The 27616-nt window shown below is 40.5% G+C and overlaps 1 protein-coding gene and 1 long non-coding RNA gene across 2 annotated transcripts in view; one reads left to right on the forward strand and one right to left on the reverse strand.

Moving 5' to 3' along the window:
- ANKFN1 (ankyrin repeat and fibronectin type III domain containing 1) overlaps positions 1 to 27616 on the forward strand; it is a 221931-nt gene that overhangs the window by 154476 nt on the left and 39839 nt on the right. Inside the window, exons 7-13 of the mRNA XM_054709322.1 lie at positions 2417 to 2514; positions 4915 to 5005; positions 12007 to 12114; positions 17267 to 17366; positions 18081 to 18213; positions 18681 to 18797; positions 25299 to 25514. Of these exons, the coding sequence (XP_054565297.1) occupies positions 2417 to 2514; positions 4915 to 5005; positions 12007 to 12114; positions 17267 to 17366; positions 18081 to 18213; positions 18681 to 18797; positions 25299 to 25514 (863 nt within the window). The remainder of the gene's footprint in view (positions 1 to 2416; positions 2515 to 4914; positions 5006 to 12006; positions 12115 to 17266; positions 17367 to 18080; positions 18214 to 18680; positions 18798 to 25298; positions 25515 to 27616) is intronic.
- The window catches only part of LOC129147384 (uncharacterized), a 125643-nt gene that overhangs the window by 59224 nt on the left and 38803 nt on the right, over positions 1 to 27616 (reverse strand). The gene's annotated exons all lie outside the window — the stretch shown is intronic.

Raw genomic sequence — 27616 nt, forward strand, 5'->3', positions numbered from 1 at the left:
TGATCTCACTCATTTAGGGATAGTAAAGAACATTATAAAGTGGTGAACAAAAAGATAGATACAGAGACAGTAAAGCATCAAACAGACTTTCAAAGTACAGGGGGAAAGTTTGGGAAAGGTGGGGGAGTTATGAAATCAAACGAAGGACTTGTATGCATGCATATAAGCATAAACAATGGACGCAAAACTCTGGGGGGGGAGGGCATGTGTGGGTGTGGGGTGGGGGGGTAATAGTAAGATATGTACACATATAATACCTCAATAAAAATATTTAAAAAAAAAAAACAGGTGTTTAATTAATTATTGCACAGGAATTAAGAGTTGGCTTTGTCAGTTCTTAAAAAATTAGTAGGGTTTCACCAAGCAAAAGTTGGAAGATGAGCAAAAGACACAGAGGCAGAAAAATACACACAATAATCAGGTAACTGAGACTTATATAACAAGGAATTTGCTTTGGGAAATGGAAGAAGATGAAGACAGGACAGTAAGGTTGGGACCAGATTATGAAAGTCCTTGAATGCGTTGGTAAAAATTCATTTTATTTTGAAAGCACTATGAAATATTTTAAGTGGAGGAATGAAATAAATAGATCTGCATTTTAAAACTATAATTCAGACTATATAGTAAGAGAATTGTATATGAGGATGCAAATATTAATAGAAAAATAAATTAGGAAAGCTGATCAGTTGATCTATCAGGCCTATAAAAAAATCAACTGCTGAGCTGATGCTCATGATTATAAAGGCCTGTTCCACAGTAATTTCAGTGTGATGGGAAGAAGGAAAACTTAGAACCTACTGGGTTTAGTAACTTACTCATTGTAAGGAATCGGGAGGGGGGGGGGGGGGGAGGCGAGGGGAGAGGAGGCAAGGATGCTCTGAGATTTGAGATTGGGGGATTGGATATGTGTCAGTACCATGAGCTAAAATTGAGGAAACAAGAGGAGAAACATATCTTGGCAAGTACTTAAGGGATACTCAAGTGGAATGGAGACTTACAGGAGGAAGTTAAAGCTCCAGAAAGGGGTTATACCTAGAATTACAGTTCTAAGAGGCACAGCTGGAGCCATAACAGTGGCTAAGGTCATTACCTGTGGCAAGTATGAGAAGTAAAAAGAAGAGCCAAACCCCCAAGGAATAGCACATCAAAGGAAGAAGAAAAGGGGAACCCTGGGAGAGCCTGGAATGTGGAAATCAGGAGGGAGAAGGAGAAGAGAGTGTGCAACTAAAACCAATGGGAAAGAAGGTTGTAAAAAAAAATAAGGGAGGCCATTGTGGCAAAACTTCCTAAGAAGAGGTTTTGTGGATGATCAGAACACTCACAATTTTAGGAGAGCAATTTTGAGAGAGTGGAGAGAGCAAGGCAGACTCCCAGGAGAATAATGAAAAGAGGAAGAGGAGCTGCAACTAAAGCAGAGAGATCTGTGACTCTGTGGAAGCAACAGAATTTAGAAATAGCTTGGCTTAATTTTGAAGTATTTAAGTGTCATAGCGAATGTAATTTAAATCTTAAAGTCTATAGCTTGTCATCATGAGGTTTAGAAACATGCAGGCCTTGTCTCCCATGTGACTTAATCGCCTGCTTCATTTAGGATTGCCTTAAATCCTGCCATATGTAAACTGTCCCTTAAGCCACTTTTTATCAATGATACAAAATTTATCTTTCCTGATCATCATGGTTTTTTCAACCAGTGGAAAATGTTATGAAAGAACATGGTCTCACAGTAAAATGGAGTATTAGAATTGGGGTGTTGATTTAACCCTGAATGAACACCCAGTTTGAGGATGTCAGGTGTGAGGGGAGCACTGAAGAGATCAGCCACAAATCCCAAATCCTGGGAGATCAGGAAGTAGAAGGAAAGCAGGGAATGGTGTATGAGACACTCAAGAAAGAGAATGATTCCAGAAGAAGGTGTCAGGCTTTATGGGAGGAAATGAAAGGAGGCTTCTTTATTTTGAATGAGAATATCACTGGGACCTTGAAATAGCATTTTCAGTAGAATAGTGAAGCAGAAACCAGACCTGGGGAATAAATAGAGTGCAGTGTCATAATGAAGCCTTCTCACATATAATAAAATACGTTATCTTCTATATACAGTGAACTTGTATATGTAATGTGCCTGAGCAAATGTGTGTCTATACACACACCACACAGAATTATTTAAGGTATATTGATCATTGTTGAATAATTACTGTTTTTGCTCGTTTTAAAAAATATAATTGTGAACTTGGAAACTGACTTATGTCGAGGAGAATGTTAGATGTGTCAATATAGGAAAAAGAGGGTAAACTTACTCTTTTTGAGAGATTCTGTGCTAGAGTGTCTATATGTCTTAATGACAATTTCATTCATTCTCTCTCCCTCTCCCTCTCCCTCTTTTTCTCTTCCTCCCTCTCCCTCCTTCTCTCCCTCCCAGTGGAATGGAGTATGTCTAAAGACTTCTGTCCTTTGGCTGGAGAAATCATCATGGAGGACCTACAGACCCTGAGATGCACAATTACAGGGCTTACAACGGTAAATGCCAAATCGTCCCCCTTAAACTTCCCATTCCCCTGCCCCTGATGTTTGTGCAGGGATTTTGGTAGCAAATGCCTTACTCTGGAAGCAACAGACAACACCCAGTCCTCTGGCAACAACTGCCATTCATTAAGCGTGATATGTCTGGTATCCATAATCTGAACCCCACAACGGAGTGAGCAGACAGCATGAACCACTTTGTAAGCTGCCATGTTCTACAGAGATCAGAAAAAGACTGGCCTCACACAAGCCTTGAAAGCTGCTGCTTTCTGGATCTCAGTCTAATCTTCAGGGGGGATCAAAGGCTCCGAGAGATCCAATTTTGACTCCCTGTCTGATGGTAAAAATAACAGCCTCATCTAACCCTCACCCCCACAGCCTGGTTGAGATCAGTCATCAATTGGAGTCACACAATTTCCTGAGAAAAATCCTTTTCCCTTGATTTAAAAAAAAAAAAATCAGCTCTCTCAAAAAAGAAGCTATATATGGTGGCGCTGTATTTCTCAGTAATCTGAACCAATTTAAACTGTGAATGAAAAACTAGAACAAACTGTGCTTATTTGTTCAACCAATCTAAACTTAAATGTTAATTATTTATAGAACTATAAACCATATAAGCATACAAAATGCAAAATATAAAAACACCTAGCAAATCAGTTCAGATGGAAACAAACCCTATATTTCCTCTAACAATTAAAATGTAACAAAACTGGATCACCAAAATCTTTTTTTTTTTTAATGGGAAAACAAAAACATTTTTAAGTAAACTTAAATCCAACCTGTACTTTTTTTGGGCCAGGGGAAAGGGGCACAATTTAAATAATACCTTAGGACCTTCACATGTGAGAGGTAGAGGGAGAATTTTGTTGTTGTTGTTGTTGTTTTTCTAAAAAGTTAGTCAATTAAAACAGTTCTATGTAAAGTACAATCCTGAAACCCAGCATTAAGAAGGTGCACCAGGGTACATGTCTTTGAGTTTGAACCAGCTCATTCTAACAAAATGCTTGGTGGTTGGGTCACCACCACAAAATCCTGACTTTTAGTTCTAATCACACGTCTACACCAGAGGCCAAAACTGTGGATTACCCGAAAAAACAAACACGAGTGGGTGGCCCCCAGAGATGCTATCAGCAGATGGCAGCCTGCAGACAGGACTGATTCCCAACCCCATAGCTCACATGATGGAAGAGGGCCATAGAGAACCCTTGGGAATTTCCTTTGCTTGAAAAGAAAAAGTGTTATGGTGGTAAAAATGGAAATCTCTCCACAGAGAATTTCTCTAATATTTGAACTAATTTTTATAGGAATTAAGTTTTTCCACTTGGTCATCCAATGAGAACAATGCAGACAGTATCCTAATCACATAAAAGTGTAGAAGTAGATTTACACTTCTATAGAGTCTCCATAACCTTGAGGTACAGAGAAACCCATTTTTAGAGAAACCCATTTTTAATGTTAAAAAATTTTTAACTTTATATTAGAGTAAACCCAATATTATTAAACCCCTAGCAAAGGCTCTTCAGAGATCGCTTTTTTTTTGTTTTACAAACACCATTTTACAATTTTTGCAATCAATGGTTTATCAAATACTGACTTCTAAAATGCCCCTTTGGGTTCACTGGGGAAAAAACAAACTCCTCAAAGCAAAAACATAAAGCCATACAAAACATTTTAAAAAATTATAAGCAAACAAAAATAACTCCTTAACTCATAATACCAAAAGACATTAAAGAATATGTCATTGTTTAATAACAGTTTTAAAGTGTAAGTAATATCAAATAATTAACTTTTTTAAAGTTTTGATAGGTGAGTTGAGGATGTTTATTGTAGCATTGTTTATTGTGGCCAAATATGTGGAAATAATCCAAACATGTGGAGACTGGTTAAATAAATGGCTGTATTTTGCCCCACAGAGAAGTACAATGCAGCAACTAAAAGAATGAAGCAGATCTTTAATGACTAATCTGAAAAGATATTCATTAAAACTTGTTTCATAAAGCAAGTTGATCAGCTAAAATGGTGATGGTGGTCGTCTCTGGGGGAGGGGAAGATGAGGAAAAGGTGAGGGTGAAAAAGTACTCTTTTTTGGTAAACCTTATAAAACTGTGTATTTTAAAAATTGGTGTTTATGTGTTTTGGAGGGGCCAGAAAAAGTAATTTATGATATTGTACTTCTTGGGAAAGAAGAAAGCATAAAGAAAGCAAAAGGACACCCCCAAAATATTTATTATCATACGTAAACATAATAGTCAAGAAAAGCTAGAAAGCTACAGTATGGGTGGTGGAGTAGTTTGCGCTCAAGGGATAAAGGAGTTCATCAGACATGAAAATCTACTTCTAGGGTAAAAGTGACTAAATAAAATTCCCGATGCATTCTTCTATTTCGATACTTTGCAGGGCCAACAGTACTTTGTTCAAGTCTCGGCTTATAACATGAAAGGATGGGGACCTGCTCAGACCACGACGCCAACATGTGCCTCTCCTTCTAGTAGGTGGTGGTAGTGAACTCCTTCAAGCCTGGCAACAGGCTCCAACTCCCACTCTATCCTCAGGATGCCATTGGCATTCATTCCTTCTCTCCACTGCAGGGGACTAACTCCGGGCAGCATGTGGGCCACATAATGAATGATTTATCTGCAGAAATGCTCCCCTGGGAAGCAACTCAGTGGAATGAAAGGAGAGAGAATATGTAACCAGCAAGACTAAATTTGGTGACCATTAACCATATGGCCTTCAAAGATTACTTAAACTCTCGAAGTCTCAATTCAACATCTATAGAATGGGTCTGATCATAGCCTTACCCAGGGCTTTTGTGGGGATACAGTGAAATGACACCGTGGCACTGGCTGGCCCACAATACACAGAGTCCATTTTAGCTCTAATCACCCCTTTCGTGATGGGAACCTAGCAAATCTTACTTTCCATAAGAAGAAAAACTTTCTTACAAACAGGCACTCTGCTGCACTCTGCCACAAATATAACTGATACTATCTGCTGTGGTGGCTGAAAAACCCAGCAAAGCCTCCTCTAATTATTTGAAGATTAATCATTTATGCCCTGGTATATCTGGTAACTCTTTGTTAACCAGAAAAAAAAATATCGAAACATATCATATAATATATTTTTCTGCATAATGAGCCTATTGCTCTAAATTATACTGTAAATTTTTTTTTGGATCTTCACGAACGTGATAGTTAAAAATGGTATAATATGCTTCCTGTGAGTGCAAACTGCTACCTCCTTTTTGGAACACAATTTGCCATCTATATCAACTACCATAAGAACATTCATTTCTTTCTAACCCATAATTACACACCTAGGAATCTAACCTAAGAAACAGATGCAGACAAACAATTATGGACAAAGATGTGCAGTGCAGCAACATATTGATATAGTGAAATACCATGTGTGGTGGAGAGAACAAATCCTATCTAATAAAAGAGTAATATGCAAATTGACCATCACTCCAAGACACAAGATGGCCACCCCCATGTGGTCAAAGATGGCTGCCCCCATGTGGACACAAGATGGCCACCACAAGATGGCTGGCAGGGGAGGGCAGTTGTGGGCACTTGGGGTGACCAGGCCGGCAGAGGAGGGCAGTTGGGGGAGATCAGGCCACCAAGGGAGGGCAGTTGGGGGGGACCCAGGCCTGCAGGGGAAGGCAGTTGAGGGGACCAGGCCTGCAAGGGAGAGCAGTTGGGGGGGACCCAGGCCTGCAGGGGAGGGCAGTTGTGGGGGACCAGGCCTGCAGGAGAGGGCAGTTGTGGGTGATCAGGCAAGCAGGGAGGGCAGTTAGGGGTGACCGGGCCAGCAGAGGAGGGCAGTTGGGAGAGACCAGGTCAGCAGGGGAGGGCAGTTGGGGGGGACCAGGCCTGCAGGAGAGGGCAGTTGTGGGCAATCAGGATAGTAGGGAGGGCAGTTAGGGGTGACCGGGCCAGCAGGGGAGGGCAGTTGGGGGAGACCAGGCCAGCAAGGGAGGGCAGTTAGGCGTAACCAGGCCAGCAAGGGAGGGCAGTTAGGGGTGACCGGGCCAGCAGGGGAGGGCAGTTGGGAGGAACCCAGGCCTGCAGGGGAGGGCAGTTTGGGGGAACCAGGCCTGCAGGGGAGGGCAGTTTGAAGGGACCAGTCCTACAGGGGAGGGAAGTTGGGGGGGCACCAGGCCTGCAGGGGAAGGCAGTTAGGGGTGACCGGGTCTGCAGGGAAGGACAATTAGGGGCAATCGGGCCAGCTAGGGAGCAGTTAGGCATCGATCATGCTGGCAATGGAGTGGTTAGGTGGTGATCAGGTTAGCAGACAGAAGCAGTTAGGGGCAATCAGGCAGAGGCAGGCGAGCAGTTGGGAGCCAGCAGTCCTGAATTGTGAGATCGGGCCTAAACAGGCAGTCAGACATCCCTCAGGGGGTCCCAGATTGGAGAGGGTGTAGGCTGGGCTGAGGGACACATATCCCCGGCACGAATTTCGTGCACCGGGCCTCTAGTATTAGATATTAACTTAATGGTTAAATAAAGTATGATATAGTATCTATACTACAGAACAAGATGGTGTTTTACAAAACATTCATTGTGTTGAAGAAATTCTTACAGTATAAGCTTTGTGTAAAAAAATGCAAGATTCTTATATAACATTTAAACTGTGAGTTTGACTATAATGAGACTAGAGGCCCGGTGCATGAAATTTGTGCACAGGGGGAGGGTGTCCCTCAGCCCAGCCTGCACCCTCTCCAATCTGGGACCCCTTTTAGGCCCGATCCTCATGGGATCGGGCCTAAATGGGCAGTCAGACATCCCTCTCACAATCCAGGACTGCTGGCTCCCAACCACTCACCTGCCTGCCTGCCTGCCTGATTGCCCCTAATCACTTCTGCCTGCCAGCCTGATCACCCCCTAACCACTCCCCTGCCAGCCTGATCGACACCTAACCACTCCCCTGCCAGCCCAATTGCCCTTAACTGCCCTCCCCTGCCAACCTGGTCACCCCTAACTGTCCTCCCCTGCAGGCCTGGTCGCCCCCAACTGCCCTCCCCTGCTGGCCCGGTCACCCCTAACTTCCCTCCCTTGCCAGCCTAGTCGTCCCTAACTGCCCTCCCCTGCCGGCCCAATTGCCCCTCACTGCCCTCCCCTGCCAGCCTGGTCCCCCCAATTGTCCTCCCCTGCAGGCTTGGTCCCCCCGAACTGCCCTCCCCTGCAGGCCTGGTCAACCCCAACTGCCCTCCCCTGCTGGCCATCTTGTGTCCACATGGGGGCGGCCATCTTGTATGTTGGACTGATGGTCAATTTGCATATTACCTCTTTATTATATAGGAAGGATAGGTGTGTCTGCATAGAACTCTCCAAATTTAATAGTGGATATTTGAGTTATGAGTTTTCTTTTTTATATTTATAATATTTTTCGAGTATTATGATAACTCTTTTCCCAGGACCAATCACAAATCAGTGGGGTTTCCCATTCAGTATCTCACTTAATCCTCACAACAATCAGTCATTACTGTTCCGTCTTGTGGATAAGCAGCATCAGCAGCATCATTAACATCACTAGCAGCATCAGAGCTAACATTTATAAGACTCATTATATGCTGTGTGTTAATCTAAGAATTTATCATGGGTTAACTCTTTTAATCTTTATAACAAACCTACTGAGTTGAATTTTATTCTTAGACCCATTTTACTGATGAGAGAACTATTAACATAGAGAGGCAAATACACACACAGAGCCCCGCATCACCAAACTAGCAAGCACTAAAGTCAGGTCTAATATAATAATAAGGAAATAATGATTCAGAGAGGATGTTGCCTTACTTAAGGTTATAACTCTGGTATGTGGCTAAGCCAGGATCCAAGTCCAAACAGCTCAAGACCCGCTATCTAGACCAGGGGTAACTAGTGCCCCATTATCAGGCAGACAAACCAACTAAGAGCCAGCCAACCATTCCTGACTCCCATTTCTGGTGGATTCAGATAGCTAATCCAGGTCATACAGAGCCTTAGATCACTGATACCAGAGACTCTATAAGGCTCCTGAATCCCCTAGCATTTAATGATTTAAGGATTCCAATCTAATTTAGACATCTTTCTTATTGAAGACTTGTCAGAAATACAAACTGGGAATATTGAAATATTAAGATAAGAAGGGAACCAATCTCTTTCCAAGAAGAAAAGGAAATGGGTATGTATTATTGGAAATGGAGGGATAGAAGAGAGAAAAGGAAAAAAAAAAGCTAGCCTCAGCTCACTTGAAGGTAGGGCAGTGGGAAACCCACTCCAAATGCACACCCCGTGCAAATTCAGATCTGCATGTGGATGTGTTTACTTATAAACATCACATGTCTGGTTCTATAAACACATTTTATTCAGACACTCTTCCTCACAGCTCATGTGAAGAGCTCTCTCCAAAATGACAAGAACAGTTGTCCAAGACTGGAATATTCACTTATTGCTTGCTAATTAACATAGCAAAATGGCAGTGCTTTCAAAAACAGCACAATGGATTAGTAGGGGTATCTGGCAAAGAGCTTAAATGCAAACATGTCATTACAGTTGCTGCAGACATGCCATATCACTTGGAAAGAACAATATAAAAACACTCTGGTTCTATTTACAAACAGAGTATGACATTGTGATGTAACATGTATCAGTATTCAAATATTTACCCAGAAGACAATGTATTCTAACATGACAGAGTAATTGGAAATTGGGTAATATGTTCCAGTAAGCTATAAAACTTTTTTTAATATTTTTACAAAAGGCCTTAATGTGTTTTTATAGACTTATGTTATATGGTGGGGTACATAATAAGAGAAAAGGACCCAGACAGGCTTGTCTGAGTTACGATCAGGAAAACCCTGATATCGCCAGCGAATGTAAGCTCTGCATTGTGTTGCAATTGAAGTGTCTCATTACCAGAACAGTGAACTGTATTATGTGGCACAATCTGCTCTTTTCTTACCACACCAAGTTTATTCCTGTCAGGTTCCTGATTTCTTAATATATTTTCAATTTTCTCCCTCATCCCTAAAGTCTCCTATTTTATGTAGTCGTCAGAACCTTCCAAACATCTATGAGAAAAACTCATTCTTTCCAAAAACCTTGGCATCGTGTCCAGCGTTCACTCGGGCTGCAATTTAGCATTAGCAATTTTCTAATGTATCATAAAGTCATCAGCTCGAGCTCGACTCTGATGTAATAGGACTCGGCTGAAAGAGCCAGGTCCATTTCATCTCCCCTTGCATTGACAGCAGTATTAACACTCATTAGAATGTATTAGCATGTTCAGGGCCAGGCAGTAATTCAGCCACCCAGGAGTCATACTCAAGTAAACTACATTGCTCATCTTATCATGAGGATTTCAGATATATTTATTCAGCTAGGGGAACAAACTCATTTGGAAATCCATGAGAATAATGTTTATTCTCACTGTGAACAGACAACAGGGACACTGCAAATAGTACTTGGAATTAATTTCCTCAAACATTTCCAAATTTCCCAATAAAAGCCCTTTCCTAGTCCATCCTACCTGAACACCTTCACACAGCTACTCACAATGCCTCACCAACATTTAATGAGTGTCTCCTATGTGCCCAAAGATAATAAGGAAACCAATCTCTTTCATTACTTCTTTGAAATCTCAGATAAAAAGAGACTCAAAAATTCACTTTACAGAGAAGAAACCTGAGACAAAGAGAAATTAAGTCACGGTTCCTGCCCACAAGGAACAGAGTCTACAGAAAGCACCTATGCAAATTCCCTGTCTCCAGAGTTGACCATAACTAACCACACCACACAGATGCCAACCAAGCTCTGACCCTCCTTCCCAAAAGAAAAAACAAACACGTGCATGGTATAAGTAAATGAGCATGACAGGGAGGGTCATAAGACTATGTGACAGTCCTGGCCATGCCACCAAGAGTTGAGTAATGTAGAACTGGAATGGGTATCTGTTGGCCTCCGTCTTGTGAGAGGTAAAATGGAGAATGGTACATGGCAGAGGGTGGGAAAGAGGAAGGATTAGGATATCTCTGAGGCCTCCTCCTTCATAGGGGATCATCTGATAAGGTAAGAATGTTTACATACTTGCTACTCCGGGAGTTAATTCCCCACCAATAAATACTCATCTTAATAAGTTATTACTTACACAATGCCTTCTATGTAACATTGTGCTGGATATCTCATAGTCCTCTTATTTAATCCTCATAAAATACTTCAAGGTAGACACTATGCTCCTTTCTCATGTTAGAGTAGAGACCCTGTTAGTGTAAGTAACTTACTTCAGTTACAGTCACTAAGCTAGGAATCAGAAGGGCCAGGATTCACATCCAAGTCTATCTGCCTCCAGTACCTGTCTGTGTTCTTTCTAAATGTGCTGTACTATTTGGCCTTGGATGGACCAGTGTAGAAGACTTCTACCTAACTTTAACTGTCATGGCACCTAAACAAGAGAGATTCCATATTTTAAAATAAAACTAGGGGGAGGGAATTTGAAAATCATTCAACTAAAATTTAAGCCTCCAATATACTTATGAACGAACTGACTTTTCTAGGAGGGGAAAAAAAAAAGTCTAGCATTTTAGAAAAAACCATTTTAACTAAGAAGCTCCTTCAATTGTTTGTTTCTGAAAGGTTCAGAAAGTAAAACTTGGGGGAAGGAAAACAGAGAGAAGAAGGGATGGACTATGAAATGACTGACTGACCTGCTAAAAAAAAATAAAAAAATCCAGAGTTGGAGACAGCAGAATTACAGACTTGACATTAGTCCCATGCTGGTTATTACTCTTGATATCATTATTGCCAAATGGAATGAAAATAGAAGGGGGAGAAAAATCTCAGTGGGTATTGCAATTTAAATTTGCCATGTAAGCTAATACTGTATATTTAGAGACTGAGCAGACAGGGTGGTTGGTGGCTCAGAGTATGTGCAGGAGTTGCCGTGCCAGCTAACCAAAGCAGACATTCATTAGAGCAAAATGTAGATTTCCATTTCTTGGCATCTGACATGGGCTCTTTCCTTGGAAAGAAATGTCAATTTGGCCAAAAGTGTGAAACCTACAATAAAAGCATTGGGACTGTAGATTTCATCTAGTCTGCACATTCCCACCCCTTTCTTTCCTACTGTGGAAATCCAGTTGAGACCTGGGGTGCTAAGTAGAGATGGCAGGGGAACTGATTAGGACACTGGGTGCTGAAAAGGAGGATAAGGAGCTGGGGGAGGGGAAATTGGATTCCCAAATTCCCCATTTTCTTTTGGCTTTCCATTACCATTTTCTTTTGCCCTAAAACTGCCCAACATGAGAAACCAACCACAATTACTGTTTTGCACAGGGCCCTGAACAATGGCAGACTCCAAACCCTTGGCACTGCTTCCTAGCTGTGCAAATGCTGGGTGCTTATCCACAGTCTGTGGGCAGCATGAGCAAAACTCAGCTCCCGAAGCAGGGCTGTGGGGAGGCCTCCCCTGCTTTAAAATTTCACTCTGTTTGTTTCTTTTGTTCAATAGACTGGAAAGACTATGACGACAGAGAGCCCAGACACAAGGGACAGAGTGAAGTTTTGGAAGGTCTGCTGCAGCAGGTCCGAGCCCTTCATCAGCATTATAGTTGCCGAGGTAAGGATAAAAATCTGCACTGGGCCATCGACTGAGGTCTCGGTGGCGCCGGTAATTTTAGCAGTTTCCTAACTGGGTCATACCTTCTCATTCATCAGGGAGAGAGAGATATTAATATTTGTACATCTGGAATCACTTTACAGCACTATCTTGCTTTAACCCTTCAGAAAAGATTTCCCTCTCCTTCCTCCCTTTCTCTCTCACCCTCTCTTTATAAGAATAGTTTGAAAACAAGCACAAGAAAAACAGCAGCTGCCATTAGTTCTCTTCCCTTTGAACTGTCCCTTTGCAAAACCCCTCAGTGTGCTGGGTCTTGAGGATATTCACCCTAAAAAGTTTCACCTCCAAAGAAAACTCTGTGAGCATCCCTGAGGAAGCACAACCATTTATAGCAGCAACAAAAATAGTAAACCTTTGTGTATACTTCCAATCAAGTTTACATGCAATTTCACATCCAATACCTCTTTTCCATCCTCATTTTGGCAATTACCACTGAGGCTAAGTTACTTGACCAAGGTCACAATGCTAGGAAAAGATAGAATCAAGATAGCAACTGAGATTTTCTGTCTCCAAGTCCAGCCTCATTGTCGTCACACCTCATTTTGGTCTCCCATCCTTACATCAGGATTGGGCTCTGGACTTTAACCTCACCCTGAATTTTAATCTTCCCCTGTACTACTGCTCAAGACAAAGTAGAGCATACCTTCCACAGACCCGCCAACTACACCCAGAAAATCTCTCGAGGAGCTTTTGAAAGCTTCTCTTCTACTTGGACTGTTCCAATGGGACAGGGTTAGGTTTCTGATCTGTGTAATGATTCGTGGAACAGGCACTTAGTTTTATTTGGAGAATTAAAGCCTCCATAAAGTTTTCATTTTCCATGCTCCTTCACCCACCAGATCGCCAACCACATTGCACTCCCTAGATTCAGGGCACTGCTGGACCTGGGAGGTAAAAAAATCAAGGGTTGAGATGAAGAGATGCTAGCTGAGTTATGATGAGGTGTAAACAAAATGTTATTCCCAATTACTGTATAACTATGAAACTGTAGAAATTTTTGCTATAACTAGAAATGAGGACACGCGTTTGCAAGAAAATAATATTGTTCTAATGAATGGTTCATTAGGAGAGGTAAATATGCATGGAAAAAGCTTGAGAAGGAAACCCCAGAGGGAATTCATTCCCAGAACTCTAGGAAAACTTTACCCAGATCAGAGCCTTCAACATTCCACCTTACGCAAGGTGCACTCATGCTAAGTATGATCATCTTAACACCTACTTAAAACTCAGCTAGCATCTCTTAGTTTCAAGAAAACTCTGTGAGCATCCCTGAGGAAGCAGAGGGAAATCTTTTCTGAAGGGTTAAAACAAGAATCTATGATTTCTTACTTCATTTTCTCCTTTCCTGCCTCTTCATCATTCTCCTGCCCACTGGTTCCTATATGGCAGGCAAAGGTAATAAAGCAATGGAATAGATAATTATTTGCAATTCATAAGCCACATTTTGTTTGATCTTTATCAGAGGGAAAAAGATAAAACTACTCATGAAGATAAGGAAATATTGTTTGTATTCCCTAAGGATTTAGATGCTCTCCCCATTACTATTGGATTACTATCCAGTGGTCAAGAAATGATTGTCTAAACAGCCCAATTATTTCTATGGTTTCCATCAACTTTTATCATGTGCATGCATTTCCTCACATAGATGTAAATATATGTGGACTATCGGAAAGACTGAGTAAGACATAAAGTAGAACTTCCCAGAAAAGAGGATTGTTTTTTATATTGAAACTAGAGGCCCGGTGTACGAATTCGTGCACTGGTGAGGTCCAGTCAGCCCACCCCGATGGGGGCCAATTGGGGGTGGGACTGGCTGGGGCAAGGGGCTGCGGTTGTTCTGCCATTCAGTCACTGGGCTTTTATTATATAGGATATGCTCTGGATACTTAAACAGTACCCAAAGTGCATTCCAAAGAACAGTGGTCCTATAGGATGCTCAGCTATTCTCCAGTTGTATCAATTTTCTCTCAATACAATCAGATAACATTACTATTGTTTCAACTGCACCTTCTTAAAGAAACTCCTCATGGAGCCCTCTGACCTCCTCAAATCTAGACTGGTTACTGGCTGCCTCTGTGTCTGGTGCACAGCTGTCACCCTAAGATCTCCTTTCACCACCATATTGAGGACTCTTCATGCCACTCTCCCAAGATTAGATTTCTTCTTTTTTTTTTTTTTTATCCCATGTCTTTCTTTCTCTTGGGTTAGTCTCTCATTTTGGGAAGCCTTTTCTCTGGCAGCTTCCTGAGAAGATACTTGGTTGCTAACTTTTGAATACATTGAATGTCTAAAGATTTATTCTATTTATTCTACTTAACATTTATCTAAGGATTTGGGTAAGTATGGAATTCGCCGTTGAAATAATTTTCCTTCAGACCTCACTGTCTTCTAGCTCTCTGATTGCAGAAGTTTTGTATAACACCTATTTTTTTCTGCTCTCTAAGATTTTAAGTTTTCTTTTTAAATTCGGTATTCTAAAATTTCACTATTATGTGCCTTTGTGTGGCTCTATTGTTGTCTGTTGTGTTGCACACTTGGCAAGCCCTTTTATATATGGAAGGCACCTTCAATTTGGGGATATTTTCTTAAATTATTTCTTTGTTTCTTTCCCTCCCTTTTCTCCATTCTCCCTACAAGAACTCTTATTCAGATGCTAAACCTCAGAGACCAGCCCTTTATTTTTTTCCCTTTTTCCCCCTCCCTCTCCTCCTTCCCATCCCATGTGCTTTTAAATTTCCCCAACTTTATTTTCTAGGCTTTCTATTATGTCTTTCAGACTTTGATAACATGTATTTTTTTAGAAAGAGAGAAAGGAAGGAAGAGAGGGAGGGGAGGAGAGAGAGGAAAAACATCAATTTGCTGTTCCACTTATTTATGCATTCATTTGGTTGATTCTTGTATGTGCCCTGACCAGAGATCGAACGTGCAATCTTGGTGTATCAGGACAATGATCTACCCAACTGAGCTATCCAGCCAGGGCTTTGATAAAATATTTTTAATTTCCAATGCTCTGTTTTATTCTCTGAATGTTTCTCTTCCAGATTCCTATCGTTTTTATGAGGCAATGACTTTTCTTATTTCTCAGGCTATTAATGATAGGCTTTGTTTCACTTTATATTTTTTCTCAGCCTAGTCTCTCCTCTAAAATGCTCTTTTATTTCTTTGGGTTTGGCCTCTGTCTTTCCTGTTAACCTGTTCTTTGCAACTACCTGGTGATCATTAGACGTGTGCTTAGATTTAACAGAAGAGAACTCAATAGCTATTGGGAAGCTCTGAGCACTAAGGCTCTTTACTTACAGGCTTCACTGTAAGGTGATCTAGCAAGGCCTTATCTTTAGGAAAGCAGTGAGGCCAATGTCAGGATCTTTAGGTATGTTCTCTTTGGCCAGTCAGTCTCCAGAGAAGTTTCTTTCCAGTATCCTGCCTGGGGGAAATAAGTGTTCCAAGAGCCCAGTGGGGAAATACTGTACTCTGTATAGAAGCTTTCATTTAATCCACCTGCTTTTGAGTACGAAACACCTCCTCCCCCATTTTTAACTGTGCCCTGTGTTTCCCACTCTAACGACCTGTTTTTGTGCTTTCCAGAGAATATGCCTCTTTTTTCTAGAGAGGGGAAGGGGTGTCTGTCTACCTAAACAGGGTAGTGGAGGATATCTAGAAGTCTACTTACTAAACAGACTTAAACACATCCCCCTGATTTTAGCTCCATGTTCACCCCCAACTTCTAGCAGTACATAGTGCCCACAGGGTGAGTCAAGTTACTTCTCATCTTTCCCCAGGGCTGGCTTAGGATTCATCTTTCTAAAGTCTGCTGAATCCATCTGTCCATCTGCTTTCCAGCTACCAAAATTCACTTGCTTTTGTCTCCTGTCCCATCTCATTGTCTTTATAGATTTATGTCTTTGTCTTTATAGATTTTTACAATCTTTTTGCTCTGCTTTTTGTGAGGTTTGGGGAGAGAGCGGTATGTAATGAATACATTCAATATGCTGCTTTAACCGGAAGTCCCAGCAGCATCATTTTCAAGCAGGATATAACCAGCCGAATTCATGTTCAAGTCAGAAAAAAATGCTTTTGCTTTGTTCTGCCAGGAATAACTGTTTCCAGCTCAAGCTTGAAGCTGGCATGAATGCTTGTGTCAGCTCACTCCCAACTGCTCCTATAGGATTATGGGCAGAATCACACTGGGCCTCAGCCATGGGCCATCGCCCAGGATTCCATGTCTAACAGAACCAATATGGGCCATATTCTCATCCCCACTGACAGATCTGTCACAAGTTTGATGATGGCCCAACCTCAGCTTCCCTTCATTACATTTAAGATAAGAATTAGAATCAGTGATCAACTCATTCAGCTCCATAGAGCCTGTTTGCAAATAACTCTACTGCTTTTGTCAGGGAGAGCTCCAGGTTGTGAATAGAAGAGCTGAACAGATGCAATGGGTGATTTGCTCACCACTGTAGCCACAAAACCTTGCACACAGTAGTGTCCCAACAAATACTTATTCAGTAAATGAATGGCTCCGTTTTTCTGGGTATTGGCATTTTTTTATCTTGGACAACTCACTTAACCTTTCTGTCTCAATTTTTCTCCTGAATAAGGATAATCATCATACCTAAGCCTACAACTATGTTTGTAACCCTCACATATGCTGGAAAAAAACCTTCCCAGAATGCTAGCGGTGGTTATAGTAAAGTGGTGGGATGATATGGGTGGGATTTTGTTCTTTATTTTCTATTCTCCACATTTTCTGTAATATACCTATATTAATTTTATAAAGAAAAAAAATTTAATCGACTATCCCACCTTATAATAAACCGCTGATACAGAGAGGATAAACAAAACATCCCAGTGGTTTTCCCCTGGAGTTATGTTACTCATGGCCAACATTTTTGAGGATCTGTTCATTGAGTTAACCACTGGCATCTCAAGATACAAAAGTTTCTTGTAGGAATGAATGAGCTGAATCCCTACATGAGTCTGAGGATAACACTGAGGAGACAGGGGAGTAGAAGGCAGGAAGGTGGAAAGAAGGTACTGGGAGTGTTTTCTGCCAATGGAATTTACACTGTATTTTTTTTCTGTGTTCCAGAAAGTTCAAAATTACAAACCACAGGCCGCAAGCAGTCAGTCTCAAGGAGCCTGAAACACCTATTCCATTCCTCAAACAAGTTTGTGAAGACCTTGAAACGGTGGGTACTATAGTTTGTTTGTTTTTTGTTTTTGTTTTTTTCAGAAAATTTTAACTTCTCAGGAATCAGCTGGTTTTGGTTCTGAGTAGAAACTAAGTTGAAATTACTTTTTTGTTATTAAAAGAATATGAAGTTCATACCTCCTTTTCCCCTCCACCTTTTTCACCCATCCTTCTACCCTACTGCCACCGATCTGGCAATTATCAGTTTGATCTCTTTCTATGAGTTTGTTGCTGTTTTGTTTTGTTCACTTTTCTTTATTAGATTCCACATATAAGTGAAATCATTCGGTATTTGTCCTTCTCTGTCTGACTTATTTCACTTAGCATATAACCCTCTAGGTCCATCCATGTTGTCGCAAATGGCAAGATTTTTCTTTTTTTTAAATCGTGATGATCACTTCATAAGTCATATAAATACTGAATAACTATGTTATATACCAGAAGCTCATTGTATGTTTACCATATTTTAATTTTTAATAAATATACCCATCACACTTTTTAAAAAGAATATGAAGTTTACTTTTCTCCTGAGAATTTGAACAAGACAGTAATTTATCTGAGTTCTGATCAGTGAACTTGTGATTCTTAGCAAGAATATGCTCATAGGTATATTTTAAATTATCCTTTTCATGTCCAAAAAAAGTTTACCATGATTCAGGCTTGGTAGAGGAAAATGGTGAAAGACAATTTTTATTTTGCCTTTTCTTTTTAGGGGACTCTACATAGCCGTTATATTTTATTACAAAGACAATATGTTAGTCACCAATGAAGATCAAATACCGATCGTTGAAATAGATGACTCTCACACCAGTTCCATCACACAAGATTTTCTGTGGTTCACAAAGGTATATTGAGTCTGATTTTATTTACTCCCACTTTGCACCAATGTTACTGCACACAAATCTCTGAAACCTTAGTTAAGGGGTCTCCAGTGATCAAAGTATTGGGGTGGGAGTAAATTTCCTCAAAGGTTTTTCAGTTCTGATATGCCCTATGTCATACAAAATGCCAAAACAGTGTCTACGCTACATTTTCAAAGCAAAGAAGCTTGCATCCTGTCAGATTGTGTCTCCACTATTCTGAGTTATGGGATCGTTTGGCAAAGACTGAACTGTGGATCTGACTGTTTCATTAACATTCAGATCTTTTTCCAATTGGACAGAGATCAAAAAGTTGTTTCACCCATATCTGAAAATGGACTGGAGAACAAACATCAGGAGTCAGATTTCCTTCTCCCTGCTGTGCTTTGATGCCACAACCTAAATCATGTACTGGCTTGGATGATGATATGACCTCGTGACTTCTTTTGCAGCTGTCTTGTATGTGGGAAGATATAAGGTGGTTAAGGCAAAGTGTGCCTATCTCCATGTCCTCATCCACAGTACTGCAAACTCGGCAGAAGATGCTCGCAGCAACAGCCCAGCTACAGGTGAGGGGCCAGGTTTCAACCCAGACCTCGACAGGAATCTGAGAAAAACTTGGTCAATTCCATTCCAGTCTGACCCAGAAAGGAAATGGTGGGATCCTTTCTCTTTCAGAACCCTATGAAGCATATGAAGGACTCTCAGTTTGAGCTGCTGCACACCTGTTCATGTAGGGAACCTGTGCCTTTAGCAGTCTCTTGGAAGAGGAGTAGGGCTCTCTCTTGAAGAGTCTAGGAATGACCCCCAACTAAGAAGTAAGAAGACTTGAGTTCTGGATTTGATATTAATAAGCCAACTCATTTCTCCATTCTGGGCCTCAGTTTTATCACTTGCAAAATTAGAGGAGTTTGAGTAGATCACTTGAAGAGCCCTTGCTGCTCTGGCATCCTGTGCCTTTATGAGTGTATGGAGATGGAGAAAGAGACCAAGAAGCTATTTTGAGGTGTTTCTTGGCTTGATGCTTTTGGTGAAACACAGGTATTTGCATACATTTTTGCTTGCTTAAAGCAAAACAAACAAATAAAACCTCTTAAAAGCTTACTTATAACCATGAATGTATTCAACCTTCTGTACTATTAACCTAATCAAATCAGGTCTCTAATCCCTACAAGAATCTTTGTAGGTTACAGAGTCCCTCCTAGAGTTTGAGTTCTAACCAAGTTCTTCTGGGTTTTCCTTTCATTGTTTTCTGACATTCTCTGAATTTGTGGTTCCTAAAACAGAAAAAATCTGCCACATGGAACTGGGGTCTTTAAGAGATCTCTGAGCCTTTAACAGTAATGAGCATCTACCTACAAAGCTATCAGTTACATCAACCCCAGAAATATGCATAACAGGAATCTATGTAAGCTGTGTTTGGCCAGGCTATCCTAGCCAAGGCATAAAAATAGGGTCATAACAAAAAACAAAAAACAAAAAAAAATCTACCACCACCACCTGCAATTACAGGAACTTCATTTCTTGATCCACGCAATAATTCAACTTCCTGCAATAATAATAATTATTGTGTTGCTATTATAAGTAATTCTGCAAAGTAACTCTTACTTTTAAGAATGTTCCGTGCTATGTTCCATTACATAAGTGGTTTACTGCCTTGTGTCCTCACTGGCCTCAGATATTTTAGTAAACAGTGCTCTCCATTTCAACTCTCTTGATTGCAGAATCTTCCCCTTCAACTCAAGAAAAAGTTCTTGGAGCTTGGCCATGATGACTATGCTCAATGTGAAGCACTCTTTTCCTTTCATCACTGATCAGCTTGAATTAGACCAATTCACTGTACCTCAAACTGCTCCTTCATTAGGATAAAGTTCTTTCCCAGGAGGCTCAGAGCCCTTATTGGATGGACTCTCTCATTAGCCCACCATACAATCCAGACATGCTTGGATCACAGACTGAATAACCTTAGGATTTCAAATGAGGCTTTTTGATTGTATGTTTATTGAAGGCTTCCTAAAACACTTTCATCTGATTTCAGTAACACTGGAAGAATCAGACTGTCACAAGCCAGTGCAGTTAGATGCTGAGGAACTAGGGGGAAGCTGTGATGGTCAGTGTTCCCTACCCAACTACACCCATAGCTCTTGGATTTCCTTGGCCCCACAACTTTTCATAATGAATGCATCAGCCACCTTCTGAGGCATTTCCCTCCTTGTCTAGCTTATATTCCTTGGCCCATCATAATCACTTCCTTGAAAATATTCTAAATTTCTGGCCACTGTCTCCTTCCATATTATTTTTTGGAAAAATCCCAAGTCTGGATGAATCCAACATGTCTATACTGGAGTAGTTGTATATTGCTATAGAAAAAAATCACCAACAAGATGGGATGCAGTTGACTGGTTTTATGTTAAATTCACTACTACAATTCCACCATACAATCTTACCTAGTGATCACATTCTATTTCTCTACTAAATTCACTTTCCCAAACTATAAAACAACTATTTAAAACCATCTCCATTATCCCACATCCCTTCACCTTCCCCACACTCATCCCCACATCAGCCAATGACTTCACTGTATAATTCATTAACAAATGGGAATTAATTATTTTCCATCACCAAATTTAAAAGCTTCCTTGCATTGACCCTACCTTCTCTTCCTTCCTATTCCAACAAATAGTCTCACTCCTCCTACCAAAGGCTTCTCCCTCAAATGCTCTGATTTCTTATTTAAACATAACTCATGTCTCCAGTTTACCCTCCCCTCAAATCCCTTCCTCAACCCCACATACCCCAACTACCAAACTCTCTTCTCTTTCTTAGGCCCAAAGTTCTTGAAACTCCTTCTCCACTTACTTCCTCACTTCCCATTTAGTGCTATTGTTTATTGGTTATTGTATTATATTCCATATGAACAACTTAAAACTACTTTTGCCCCAACCTGTATTGAAGCCACTTGATTTGTTGTTGTTTTGTTGTTGTTGTTGTTGTTTTGGGGGTGGGGGGACATAGGGGGCAGTTACAGGCATAAAAAAAACTTTTCAAAAGAGGAAGAAAAATAAATTGGGGGAAACTGATGCTCACTTAATATTTTATGTCTCTTTACTAACCTAACATTTTTTTTACAATGTTCTTAAGGAAAGTAAAAATGCATTATTAAATAGCTTGGTTGGCATAAGGCATAGACAAAAGATTCTGACCATGCCATTCCCTTACTCACACTCTTCTAAGAATGGCCCATTTTATCAAGGCACACAAATGTCTTCATCACCATCTTTCTTCCCGTCCTCTGTTTCCATAGCACCTTGACTTGCCTTCATCACAGTGCCTACCAACCACTGTGTATTCTTACCTTGTTTTCCAGTTTAAGCGACTGAACAACCAAATGACTGAATGACTGGTCACTATGTTGCGCACTGACCACCAGGGGGCAGATGCTCAACACAGGTGCTGCCCCCTGGTGGTCAGTGCGCTCCCACAGCCAACCTCCTGTGGCCGGCCAACCTCCCACAGTCCCTCCCCCAGGCTGGCTGAACCTCCCACAGTCCCTCCCCCTGGCCAACCTCCCACAGCCCAGATGGGCGCTGGCCAGGCCAAGAAACCCCACCCGTGCATGAATTCGTGCACCGGCCTCTAGTAATAAATAATAATCATGAAACAACAACTTTCATTTATTTAAAAGAACAGATGCCAGGCACTGTACTAAGAGTTTTATAAACTATATCTCATTTAATCTCATCACACCCTGATGAGAAAGTACTATTACTGATATTAGTTTAACAGATGATAAAACTGCGCTGGGAAGGTTAAATAACTTGCCTAATGTCACACAAATAGGAAGTAGCAGAGTCTGGATACAAATACAAATCTATATAACTCCAAAGCCTGCATTCTTTCCAATACTTCATCACCTTATTATGTGTTCATTTACAAAAGCAGACAAAAATTTCAAATAGAAGATATTATCCACATTATAATTTTTCTTTACAAAGTAAAATTCTATTCTGCATCATTTGGAAGCTATTTAGAAGTGACTTTAATTTGATTAATATTACCTAGGCAAGAGGAGAGACAAGTATCTGCCAGTATTTGGACTTAAAAAATAAAAGAGAAAGCCTGAAGTGGCTATGACCCCACATTGTTTTTCCTACTCTTAGGAAAATGACAGAGGCCCCGAGAGGCAGAAGTATACATTGCTCTTACATTAAGAGGTGTCCAAACTACTTATTCTCAAAATATAGTAATAATCTGACACTATATATTGGATTACATTAAACTTTTCTCCTCCACAGCTTTTAGAAATGAGTGTTAGTGAGTAAAAGCCAGGTAACAATTTAATAATACTATGACTTTTTCATTTTTCAAGCTGGAGGAAAGTTTGCCCAAAATTTTCCTCTTTTTTTTTTTTTTTTTTTTTTTTAGGCCTTCATATCGCCACTCTGGACTTCCCTCAACTTCCTGTGTCACCCCAAACTGACCAAAGATCTCTAAATATTGTGCATCTGTCTACGGCTTTTGACAGGCCTGTGACTTATTCTGGTTATAACCAAGATGCATTCCTATGAGCCATCAGGTGGCTTTTATTCCTCCTTATCTTGTAGGATCATCAGGGTTCTCAAATCTCCTAATGTTTATTGCATGACAGGTACTGAAGTGGTCTATTTTTCCATTAGGTCCTAAAGAACCTCAAATTTGCCCCCTTGGAACATAGTTGCAATTTATTTTCACAAGGATATTCTGCTTTTAAATTGGCTGCTCCCTAGAGCTGGCTATCCAACCCAATCTGATATCAATAAAGAATTTCAGGAAGACTTTTACCCCCTTAGTCATCATATCCAAAGCCCGTGGTCGGCAAACTGCAGCTCACGAGCCACATGCGGCTCTTTGGCCCCTTGAGTGTGGCTCTTCCACAAAATACCACGGCCTGGGCGAGTCTATTTTGAAGAAGTGGCGTTAGAAGAAGTTTAAAAAAATTTGGCTCTCAAAAGAAATTTCAATCGTTGTACTGTTGATATTTGGCTCTGTTGATTAATGAGTTTGCCGACCACTGTCCAAAGCCAATAATGAACCACTGATAATAACTGCTTTAAAAATGACCATCTCATTCAATATCTACACAGCAGCTTTGGTTTAAAGTAAATTGTATTTTCCAGTGTCCTAATGATAATATATTAATTCAGTCAACAAAAAGTTATTGAGCTCTTACTATGTGCCAGGCACAGTGCAAGGAACCCTGAGATACAGAGACAAACCACCATGATCTCATGACATATATATCCATCCATATGCAAGGGCACCAGAGTCATGCTAAGACACAAGTTTGTACAGGGAACAATAGGGGACAAAAGAAGAGATGGTAAATTCTACCTGAGAGAGTTGGGAAAGTCCTTTCAGAGAGGGTGAAACATGGACTGAGCCTTGAAAATGATTAAATGAAAGCCAGGGTGGGATTCCAATTAGAGCAGTAAAGAAAGCCCAGACCTTCCTTGTATCAAACTTGAGAGTTTACAGAATATTTTCTCATGTAATCACCCCAAAACTCTATAAAGTAAGGATTAGGATAAGGGATATCTGAGCTGTAAGGATCCTTAATATTAGATGATGAAACTCGGGGCCAAAGAGAGTAAACAATTTTTCAGAAGTCTAAGAGTTAATGAATAGCAGCCAGCTCTGAAATTCAACACCAGTATAACTAAAGGCTTAACAGCAGTGGTGTGCTGGAGCCAACCTGCACTGGCTTAGGAAAGCCAACTGTTAAATATTCAGGAATTTTGAAAGCCTGTTATCAAACCGTAGTAGCTTGAAATCAGCTTATGGTGGGAGTATTTACACCACAGAAATTGGCATATCCTATAAACCAGTTGTTTTTTATATAGACAGTTTACCAACATACAACTGCTGTTTGCCAGCATTACTTTGCAGCAAACTACCACAGAGGACAGGCTTTAAAAGCCTTACCCAGTTACTTCTCTGTGATTTGGAAGTCAATTATTGAACAAGAATAATCTAAGTGATTAGACCATTGTTAAAAACAGTAATCCTGCCAACTCTATTTTCAAATGTCAATAATTAGTGAAATTTCTTCTTTATGTGTCCTGCCCTTGTGAATTAAAAAAAAAAATACAAATTAAGACACAGTCCCTACCTGTGAGGGAATATTCCAATATTTTGGTAGATGTGGATACTGGGTAGGTCATCCTTGTTACTTTTACAAATTCCAGTTCTACTTCTGCTCTCTGGCTAATAGGTTATCTCATCAATGTTTATGTAAGCTCACAAAAATAACAGCTAGGAGTTCTGAGATGGTTTATAATTTTAATAAACCAGAGATATTAAAAGTAAAAGTGTATTTTATCCTATTCCTCTCAGTGCTCTTCAAAACCTCATATTTGTGACAATTTATTTTAATAACATCTACCTGGGCCCTTCCACATTTAATGCAGCATCTTTCCCTTCCTACCTTTCTGGAAGCATTGTCTGCCTCAGTTGACCTAGCTCATGAACAATTTTAACAAAGTTTTAAATAAATAGAACTCCCTGAAATGCAGGTAAGTTAAACAGACCAATCTCCCAATTAAAGTATCTTGAAGGGAATGCGCAGTCATTTGGGACCTGTACAATGTGCTACATTGTCAATTCACTTCTTCATTTTAAACAACCCCACTTCACACCAGTGTACTGTAGATCGCTTGAAAACTCCACAAGCAGCATACTTGAAATATCAGGCATTTTTCTTTAAAACATCTGGGATTCTCTTCAAGTGCCGGTGACTGAGGTTTATGTGTTGGTGTGTCTATGTGGGTAAGAGATATTTACAGGTATTGAATTTGCTGAAAAAACATAATTTTTGTGTCTCTTGCTATAATCTTTGCAGGTTTATGGTGAAGACATTTTCTTTGAGCTTCTGTTAAGTACATTTCTATGATGCCACATTTTCTAGGATTAAGTTTGCTAAAAACAACACACAGCTTCTCAGAAACATCAGATAATTATTTAGTGTCCTTTGTTGCAGTTATGTTGCTTTGTTTGTATATCACATAAGCTACCAGAAATTTATTTGCTTCTAGAATTTACTTGGAACACACAATTTGGGAAGAGTTTACTATGAGCCCATTAAAGACCGGCATGGAAACATCCTCATAGTCACCATCAGAGAGGTGGAGATGCTCTATTCATTTTTTAATGGCAAATGGATGCAGATCTCAAAGCTGCAAAGCCAGAGGAAGTCTCTGTCAACACCCGAGGAGCCAACAGCCTTAGACATTTTACTGATAACCATCCAGGTATGTAGTCTTTTCAATTTCCTAATATATTTGAAGTTCCAAATACACTTATTGAGGCTCTAATGAAATATACCAAAATCCATTTACATATGCAATGATGGAGTGGAAAGGGTCCAGAGACATGTCATGGTTTATATCCCACATATTGGAAAGATTTAGAAGATTGTTTTTATTTTATTTAACACTTTCCCAATCTGGAATTCAAGTATGGGCACCTTGAGAATGCCCCTGACCCAATGAACCAAAAAGAAACAATGAGACAAATATTTGAGTAGGGAATCTACAGATAGTATAATCAAAACATTAAATCAATAACTGAATGTACTACAATAATAATATATTTATAGACTATATATGTATTTGTGTGTGTGTGTGCATGTATCACTTTGAACAAAAACACTCATAATATTTACTCTTGCTTGTTCCTTAAACTACTCCTTTAAGACAGACAGCCATGATTAAATCCATTTTAGGAATGAAATAACTGAGGCTTGATGATATGATGTGACAGGCAGATTTAATGAAGCTAATGAAGGTTCTGTATCATTCAGCTCTTCACTTGCACAAGCCCCTTCAAGGCCCTGGCAGAAATCCTAACAATTTCACATTCATAATTGTGTATTCTTTACCTTAAGGAAAGAACCCATGATTGCATTAGGTTCAAGCACCACCAAACTTGGATTTGCCACTGAGCACACAGCTAGAAAACAACAGAGCCAACACTTGAATTTAGATCTTCTGATTGTAAGCAGACTTCTCTGTGCTATATTACTTCATATTCCAGGGCAGGAGGTAGGATTTCAGTGAGTGGGGAATGGGAGATCAAATGAAAGATGAGAGACTTGCCTGAGAACTGAATACCACCAAAATTCAAATTCAAGCAGCTTAGATCGAACTCTTAACCTTGATGGCAGAACCAGGATACGCTCCCACATCTGCTCAAGTCCAACGCTCTCTCTATGCCAACAAACTGCCTCACATGTTCTTATGTGAATATGGGTTTCAAGCTGTCTTTTTCTTGCTTGCTTGCTTTATTTAAATATCTAGTGACGGGGACGACTTCTATAGAACTGTCCAGTTAGGTGGCAAAGCTGGCAGAAACATCCACCTTGAGCCCTATTGCAACCCATGACATATATTCACAAGAAAGCCAATCTGTAGTAATGGCTAAATAAAGGGCTCAATCCCACATAACAAGCCAAATCCAAGCCTTGGCCCAGTAGCCCCCTATGATCACCCTAAACAGCTAAGACCACTTATTTCCATTCCCCACTGAGGGGTGGCTACTAGAGTAAGTTCACCTTCCCATTAGTTGCACCAGCCCAAACATGGACAAAGTCCAAAGGAGCAAAGGTAAGCTAATTGGTCAAAGCCCCTGGATTTGATTTTATGGAATCTGAGTTCATATGAAATTGATAGAGGGTGGGTGTGTGTGAAAAGGTGGAGGCAGGGAACACAGACACATTCGTGGCTCCCCTCTTCACCTTTTATAAGCAAGTGCTAAAAGAAACATTTTAAAAATCATAATAAATTGAGCTTTTACAGGGTGACTAATACACTAATCCCCTATAGGGATAAACTGGGCTCTGGGCTACCTTCCCTCCTAGAAACACAGCACAGGCCCCAGCGTGATATAATACCTGGTTTCTCCTAGACTTATTACATTAAAAATGTGTTACAGGTGCAGAAAAATTCCAATCTGGCGAAAGGTTGTTAGAGAAGGAGACCAAAAATAGAGGCAAGATCAGGTTTCCACCCAGATCCAAGTGGAAAATTTACCCCCGCTGACTGGCACATTCCTGCTTGATGTCATTCCCGCCCACCCCCACTACCTTTCTCCTCCTCTATTTTTCTCTTTCACCCCCTTCCCAAATAGGTCTTACACTGGAGAGGAAATGGGGGATAAAACTACTAGGGCTGGTATTCAATCACTCCCAGATTTAAGATTAAATATGTCAGGAGGTGGCCCCACCAACTCAACATGAAAGTAGAGATAGGTTGTGGTGGTTGCCCAAAACTGACTAGGTAATTCCCACAATTCTGGGCCACAAATCACTGTCTTTTTTCAGGGTCAGTAGACTGATGACCACCAGGCCTTCTGA

This window comes from Eptesicus fuscus, chromosome 20 (genome assembly GCF_027574615.1).
Source record: "Eptesicus fuscus isolate TK198812 chromosome 20, DD_ASM_mEF_20220401, whole genome shotgun sequence".
In the NCBI taxonomy this organism is placed as follows: domain Eukaryota; kingdom Metazoa; phylum Chordata; class Mammalia; order Chiroptera; family Vespertilionidae; genus Eptesicus; species Eptesicus fuscus.